Source organism: Lathyrus oleraceus, chromosome 3 (genome assembly GCF_024323335.1).
Source record: "Lathyrus oleraceus cultivar Zhongwan6 chromosome 3, CAAS_Psat_ZW6_1.0, whole genome shotgun sequence".
Lineage (NCBI taxonomy): Eukaryota > Viridiplantae > Streptophyta > Magnoliopsida > Fabales > Fabaceae > Lathyrus > Lathyrus oleraceus.
In genome coordinates, this window is record NC_066581.1 from 158,208,935 (window position 1) to 158,217,538 (window position 8,604).

At 36.5% G+C, this 8,604-nt stretch overlaps 1 protein-coding gene across 1 annotated transcript; it reads left to right on the top strand.

The window, feature by feature from the left end:
- Window positions 1-960: 960 nt before the first annotated feature.
- Window positions 961-8,348, top strand: LOC127125966 (ABC transporter C family member 5). The gene is made up of 12 exons (XM_051054830.1): window positions 961-1,317; window positions 1,414-3,676; window positions 4,074-4,394; window positions 4,477-4,563; window positions 4,703-5,398; window positions 5,473-5,637; window positions 5,856-6,150; window positions 6,306-6,520; window positions 6,744-7,049; window positions 7,195-7,258; window positions 7,382-7,621; window positions 7,742-8,348. The coding sequence occupies exons 2-12, from the start codon at window positions 1,559-1,561 to the stop codon at window positions 7,852-7,854; spliced, it is 4,620 nt and encodes a 1,539-aa protein (XP_050910787.1). The 5' UTR covers window positions 961-1,317; window positions 1,414-1,558; the 3' UTR covers window positions 7,855-8,348.
- The last annotated feature ends 256 nt before the right edge of the window (window positions 8,349-8,604 follow it).

An 8,604-nucleotide genomic window follows, 5' to 3' on the forward strand; every position in this document is an offset into this window, starting at 1 on the left:
CATCACATTCATACTCCTCATAACTTTATATGATGATTCATCTTCCACTATATGTTATATACCACAAAGACACACTGTAAAGTGTAAAAACCAAAACAACCTCTCCTTTTCACGAAAATTATAGTGCCTAAAATCTAAATATTCTAGTAATAGATGCTTTATATCTTTTTGATAAAGCATTGAAAAATAGACGAGTCCACTTATAATATAACATATTTAATATTTATGGACCATACTCCATAATGACATTACATTCGTACACATATACAAAAAGATATATACATGTGTTTACATTTAATATTCTGTGTGCTAGCAGAAAATTTAACAAAAACAAATAAACAAATTCAAATTTAGGTTACACACATAAATAAATATGTGTCTATCTATAAATTATATGGTAAATAAATGAAGCCTCTTCACATACTATAACGATACACTAAAATCTTATTAGAAAAAAATATATTATTCTAGTAAACAATAAAGAAAGATTTAACAAAAATAAGTGATTTTTTAAGAAAGATTGTTCTTTATTTTTATTTTAATGAAAAAATGGGTAATAAACTAATCGTATAAATTCATGTATCTTGAAACATCACATTTATATTTTAAATTTTTTTAATTACTATATATATTATTAATTTTCTATTAAAAGACCTTACATATTAAAAACTATGAGTATCTTTACATCAACATTATCCTCATAATATTTAACCGTAATTTTGTTAGAGATTAATACATATACAATTGTGGTGAAAAACTATTATCAAATAAAAAATTATAATTTGATCATGTATCAATATTTAAAAAATATATATTTAATCGATTGGAATCTAATGTCGTGTTATTTATAGTATAAATTATTTTATACTGTAGTGCATATTTTTTTTTTTCATTTTGTTAAAGTTTAATGTAGATCTAATTGAAAAAATAAAAATTAAGAGTGAAATTAGAAGAGCATCTCTCAATCATTTCATTTCGTTTTTCTGATTTTAGGGTTTCAAAAATATTGATCTATTGATTTACATTTCCACTACACAACTGTGAAGTTTTGATCTCTTTACAGTTGTGTTGCGACTTTGATAATTATTTATTTTTATTAATTTGATTGGATGATTTCATCCGCGACTGCAACTGCAATTTAAAATCAAATCAATCTTGATTATTATTATTATTATATAGTTTTACAATTCTATATAAAGAATTGTTAATTTCTATACCTACCATACTTAATTTGTGTCACCATTGCTTCTGTTCCATTTGGTGTGAAAAGTTGGGAATTTTGTGAAGTATTCACATGATCTAAGAAGAAAAATACAGGTTAGTATTTTGTTGTGTTGTTGTAAAATTCTGATTTTGATTATGTGTTGATTATGAATGAAAAACCTTTGTTTTAACGTGCAATGTGTCACGCAGAATCAAACTCTATATGGAGAAAATGTTGTTCATTCTTTGCATTTGATGACATCATCATCATCACTCGGTTGTTCTTTCTCTCTCTCACTTCTTCTTCACACCGACTCATCACCTCAGTGTTGTTCTTCTGAATCATCTTTTCGTCATGGGTTTTGATGAAACTTCGGCTACATCGTTGTCTTCTTCAGGATCATGGTGGAATAATACCCTTTTGACGGAGATCCTTGGATTGCCAGTTTTGGAACTTGTGGCAATATGTACTAATTTGGTTGTTCTTGTTTTGTTTCTTTTGCGGCAGATTTTTTTCTGTTTTGGTGGAAGAGTTTGGTTTTATAAGGATCATAATAATATTAATAATACTGTTGTTGGCAATGGTGGTTTAGTTCGTGCTAGTGTTGTTGGAGAGACTATTGAGGTTAGAATTGGGACGTGGTTCAAGCTGTCGGTGTTGTCTTGTTTTTATGTTCTTTTGGTGCAAGTTTTTGTTTTGGGATTTGATGTTGTTTCTTTGATTAAAGATGAGTTTGTTGTTGTGGATTTCTCTCTTCTTTTGCCACCGTTTCTTCAGGGTTTGGTTTGGATTGTGTTGAGTTTCTCTGCTTTGCATTGCAAATATAAGGTGTCTCAGAAGTTTCCGATTTTGCTGAGGGTTTCTTGGTTTGTGTTGTTTGTTGTTTGTTTGTGTGGTTTATATGTTGATGGGAGAGGGTTTTGGTTGGACAGTTCCAAGCATGTGGCTTCTCATGCTTTGGCGAATTTCGCTGCTACCCCTGCTATTACCTTTCTGTGTATTGTAGCGGTTAGGGGTGTTTCTGGTATACAAGTTTGTCGAAACTCTGAGAATCAACAGCCGTTACTTATTGATGAAGAAGAGGACGAAGAACCGGGTTGCCTTAAGGTTACTCCTTATAGTGATGCTGGACTTTATAGCTTGGCGACTCTGTCTTGGCTTGATCCGATTCTTTCCATTGGTGCAAAGAGACCGCTTGAGCTTAAGGACATTCCCCTCGTTGCGCCTAAAGATAAAGCCAAAACAAATTTTAAGGTTTTGAATTCTTATTGGGAGAAATTGAAGGCTGAGGATTCGCCGACTCAGCCTTCGTTAGCTTGGGCAATTCTCAAATCGTTCTGGAAGGAGGCGGCTCTTAATGCCATTTTTGCTGGTGTCACTACTCTTGTCTCGTATGTAGGTCCATACATGATAAGTTACTTTGTTGATTACTTGAGTGGTATAGAGACTTACCCTCATGAGGGGTATGTCCTTGCAGGGATATTCTTTGTCGCAAAGCTTGTGGAAACGTTTGCAACGAGACAATGGTATCTAGGAGTGGACATCTTGGGGATGCATGTTCGGTCCGCTTTAACTGCGATGGTATATCAAAAGGGGCTTAAGTTATCGAGTATTGCCAGGCAAAGTCACACGAGTGGCGAGATTGTTAATTACATGGCTATTGATGTTCAGAGGGTAGGGGACTACGCTTGGTATCTTCATGACATGTGGATGCTTCCTCTGCAGATTGTTCTCGCCCTTGCAATTTTGTATAAGAATGTTGGAATTGCTTCCATTGCCACACTTGTTGCCACAATCATTTCCATTGCAATCACTATTCCTGTGGCTCGAATCCAAGAAGACTATCAAGACAAGTTAATGGCGGCTAAGGATGAAAGGATGAGAAAAACATCCGAGTGCTTAAGGAACATGAGGATTCTCAAGCTGCAGGCTTGGGAGGACAGATATCGAATCAGATTGGAGGAGATGCGCGGAGTAGAGTTCAAGTGGCTTAGGAAAGCCCTATATTCTCAGGCTTTCATAACTTTCATGTTCTGGAGCTCACCTATATTTGTTTCAGCCGTCACTTTTGCTACTTGCATAATGTTGGGCGGTCAGCTGACAGCAGGCGGTGTACTTTCGGCTCTAGCTACTTTTAGGATCCTCCAAGAACCTTTGAGGAATTTTCCAGACTTGGTATCTACAATGGCTCAGACAAAAGTTTCTATTGATCGACTAACTTGTTTTCTGCTGGAGGAAGAATTGCAGGAAGATGCAACAATTGTCTTGCCACAGGGTGTTTCTAACATTGCCATAGAAATTAAGGATAGTGAATTCTCTTGGGACCCTTCTTCATCCTCCAGGCCTACTCTTTCAGAGATAAATATGAAAGTTGAAAAAGGGATGCGTGTGGCTGTTTGTGGTACGGTTGGTTCAGGGAAATCGAGTTTTCTTTCTTGCATCCTTGGAGAGATTCCTAAGATTTCTGGTGAAGTATGTCTGTTTGCTTAAGCTTTCAATTCCTTCTATATGTTATTTTTATATTTGTTTATTTGCATTTTAGGGGCTGTTTGGATTGACTTAGTTGATGTTATCTTCTAGCATAAATACTTTTGGGAGAGCATATAAAAACAACTTATGACACATGTCTATAAGCTGTTTTCAACATATTTCCATAAGCTCTCCAGGTTAGCTTATGAAGAGAGCTTATAGCTTACATGATAACAATTTGACTTTATTTTATCTTTTGTTATATAAAGAGCTTATGCATAAACACTTATATGATAAGCGCTTATGCTATAAGTGTTTCAGTAAGTTGTTTATCCAAACAGGCCCTTGGTCTTTCAGTTTGTAAAAGTGTTTTTACAAGATACATTGGATTATTTTGCAGGTCAGTGTGTGCGGTTCTGCTGCATATGTCTCCCAATCAGCATGGATACAATCAGGAACTATAGAAGAAAATATTCTCTTTGGAAGTCTAAAAGACAAAGCAAAGTACAAGAATGTTCTTCATGCTTGTTCACTGAAAAAGGATCTAGATCTTTTCTCGCATGGAGATCAGACAATTATTGGTGATAGGGGTATAAACCTGAGTGGGGGTCAGAAGCAACGGGTGCAGCTTGCCCGAGCGCTATACCAAGATGCTGACGTTTATCTCCTGGACGATCCCTTCAGTGCAGTTGACGCACACACTGGATCAGAGTTGTTTAGGGTTAGTTTTCCTCAGCACAGAGTTTATGTTAATGTTTAACGGAAATGGATTCATTCGCTTGATTTGTGATATGGAACTGCAGGAATATATATTGTCGGCACTGGAAAATAAAACAGTCATTTTTGTGACCCATCAAGTTGAATTTCTTCCTGCTGCTGATCTGATACTGGTATGGCTGTTCCGTTTTTTTTTTCTGCACATTCATGCATTTATGATGTTATATGGAATTTTAGTTTGGTTTTCACTCAACAAAGTTTTGGTTTCGATAGTAATGTAGGGTTTCTAAATTTATCTTTCTACTCTTGAAGGTTCTCAAGGAAGGTAGCATCATACAAGCTGGAAAGTATGATGATCTCTTAAAAGCAGGAACAGATTTTAAAGCTCTAGTTTCAGCTCACCATGAAGCGATAGAGGCTATGGATATCCCTAATCACTCATCTGAAGATTCAGAGGAACATTTATCATTGGAGGAATCTGTTATGACAAGTAAGAAATCCATTTGTTCTGTGAATGATGTCGACAGTTTGACAAAGGAAATGCAAGAGGGACCATCGTCTTCCGATCAAAAAACAAATAAGGAGAAGAAGAAAGCTAAAAGATCGAGAAAAAAACAGCTTGTACAGGAAGAGGAGAGGGTTAGAGGTAGAGTTAGCATGAAGGTGTATCTTTCATACATGGCAGCGGCATATAAAGGTTCATTGATTCCACTCATAATCATTGCACAAGCATTATTTCAGTTCCTTCAGATTGCTAGCAATTGGTGGATGGCGTGGGCTAACCCTCAAACAGAAGGAGACAAGCCCAAAGTAACTCCCATGAATCTTCTTCTTGTTTACATGGCCCTTGCTTTTGGCAGTTCATTGTTTATATTTGTTAGGGCTGTTCTAGTCGCTACGTTTGGTCTCGGAGCTGCACAGAAGCTATTTTTGAAGATGCTTAGATGTGTTTTCCATGCACCAATGTATTTCTTTGACTCTACACCCGCTGGAAGGATCTTGAACCGGGTAATTTTATTTCTTTTGCCTATTTTTCCCTGTATGGTGTAAACAATAGTAACACTTTATCTGTATCTCTCCAGGTTTCTGTTGATCAGAGTGTTGTGGATCTTGATATCCCTTTTAGACTTGGTGGTTTTGCTGCTACAACAATACAGCTTATCGGTATTGTCGGTGTAATGACAGAAGTTACGTGGCAAGTTTTGCTCTTAGTCATCCCAATGGCCATAGCTTGTTTATGGATGCAGGTAATCAAACTGCTTTTTAAAAAGACTTGAGTAAAAGAAAAACTGTTGTGTTTTGCGAGGAAAATAAAAAAGAATTTTGTTCAAAGTGGACGAAGAGAAACATTGACAAAGGACTAGTGATTTTACAAAGTCATTTCATTTTTTATTTTTAATGTTTGCCTATCACCCTGTGTTTTTATTTTGTGAATTGTTGTAACCATCAACCGATTCTATTGCAGAAATACTACATGGCTTCCTCTAGGGAGCTGGTCCGTATTGTAAGCATCCAGAAATCACCAATTATAAATCTTTTTGGTGAATCAATTGCTGGAGCATCCACAATCAGGGGTTTCGGACAAGAAAAAAGGTTCATGAAGCGGAACCTCTATCTTCTTGATTGTTTTGCACGACCTTTCTTCTACAGTCTTGCTGCTATTGAGTGGCTCTGCCTTCGTATGGAGCTCCTGTCCACCTGTGTATTTTCTTTCTGCATGCTATTGCTTGTTAGCTTTCCCCATGGAAGTATTGACCCTAGTAAGCACATAGTTCTAATAACTTGATCTGTCTGCTTACTTTCGCAAGTGATATGCCTAATCCTCAAGGATTAAATTATGTAGTATTAAATTATGTTCTAATAACTTGTTCTGTCTGCTTACTCTGTTGCTTACCACTATTACTTATCTGTATAGGCATGGCTGGACTTGCTGTGACATATGGTCTGAATTTAAATGCGCGGTTATCCCGTTGGATACTTAGCTTTTGCAAACTTGAAAACAAAATAATATCTATTGAAAGAATTTATCAGTACAGCCAAATTCCTAGTGAAGCACCGGCAGTTATTGAAGATTCCCGCCCTTCATCCTTATGGCCTGAAAATGGGACAATTGAAATAGTTGATTTGAAGGTACCAATATAACGTCATAGTTTTGAAGACTTTATTTTAGAGTTGGAATGATTTATTATATTGCTTCTTAGTGTATGACATTTACTCTTTACTTGTATCCAATCCAAGTTGTTAACCATGTTGCATTTGTTAAAATATTGTTCTTATGATTACTCTAGTTCAACTGGTTCTTTCTAATGATGCGGCACTTCCATTTTATTACCTAACTCTGTTTCTCCTTAAGGTCCGTTACAAAGAAAATCTTCCTTTGGTGCTTCATGGAGTATCATGCATATTTCCTGGTGGGAAGAATATAGGAATAGTTGGACGCACCGGCAGTGGCAAATCTACATTGATTCAAGCATTGTTTCGACTGATTGAACCTGCAGAAGGAAGTATCCACATAGACAACATCAATATTTTACACATCGGTCTTCATGACCTCCGAAGTCATCTCAGTATCATACCACAGGATCCGACCTTGTTTGAAGGGACCATTCGAGGCAATCTTGATCCTCTTGAGGAGCACTCAGATAAAGACATTTGGGAGGTTAGTATTACCTATGTTTTGCATCTTTGTATATAGCATCACAGCATATGACAATAGACCAATAATTTATTTTTGAAAATTATGGCCATTTGAGTATAAGATTATGCACAGTCACTGTGTAATTGTCAGTTTTAATTTTTCACAGGCACTAGATAAGTCTCAACTTGGCGAGATCATCCGCGACAAAGGACAAAAGCTTGATACACCAGGTAGGTAGCCATACATTTTATTTGCAAAATACACCACGTTTCTTTTCCCACCTATTAAAAGGAAAAAAGAAAAGTGTTTGGAGTCGCAAATAGCTATCTTAAGGTGTATTTTGAAACCCGCAGTTATAGAAAATGGAGACAATTGGAGTGTAGGACAGCGGCAACTTGTTTCTCTTGGCCGAGCTCTATTGAAGCAGTCAAAAATACTTGTACTTGATGAAGCAACAGCATCCGTTGACACTGCCACTGACAATCTTATCCAGAAGATTATTCGAACAGAGTTCAAAGCCTGCACTGTCCTCACCATTGCACATCGTATCCCTACTGTCATCGACAGCGATCAAGTTTTGGTGCTCAGTGATGGTGCGTAATAGTAAACAGTTGTATCTTATTCTTCTGTCTGTTGTTTTTATCCACTGGATTTGCATTATGGTTTATTAATTAATTTTTTTTTCATGAGTATAATTTGTGATGCCATTGCAGGTCGAGTTGCTGAATTTGACACTCCTTTACGACTATTAGAGGATAAGTCATCCATGTTTCTAAAGTTGGTGTCTGAGTATTCGTCGCGGTCGAGTGGTATACCAGAATTTTAGATCAGATAAAATGTCTAGAAACCTTCATAGTCAGTACTGGGCGGTGGCGAGAGCTTGAAGACAGTCCAGAAGTCAAAACAACAGGTGATGCCTCCCTTGCATGCTACTACTCTGATGCATTCGGCATGCATAGACCAAACTAGAAAAAGAATAAAAGAGGCGAAAGAGAATCAAGCATCTAGTGATCTAGTGGGAGAAATGTAGTTTGATTTTTCCGTTAGAACGGATTCGAGGAATTCGTGCATGGTTATAGCATGCTTTGTAACACAGTCTGTGATTACAGGAAAGCAAGTACAGGCGTCTGAATTGGTTTCAATTAGTGCAATAAAGTAGTTTGTAGAATGAGGCACTAGGATTTTGCTTAGTTAGAAAAGTGTAGGGTTTGAACTTTCCTGTGTATTACTCAATTTCTTGTAGAGAAAAAGTTAAGAATTAAGTCATTTCAAAATCAGATGCCCCTCCCCCAAAAGAAAAATTAGATTGGTTATTTTTTATTCTCTGCAGAGTTATATAAATTTTTTTATGAGGTGTAATTAACTACTGTGTACAGTATCTTCATTCGGTAGTGAAGAATCCCTTGCAATATAATGCAACAAAAGTTTCCTTCTGCCACATGAATGGTTTAAGTGGTTGGGTCAGGCTCGTCTTAAGTTTTTTTTTAGGATCTGTGGCTAGTCACGGTTCAACTGTTGCAAAATAAATCGGGACCATATTTAATCACTTTTAGCGTGACATATATTTTATGAGGCT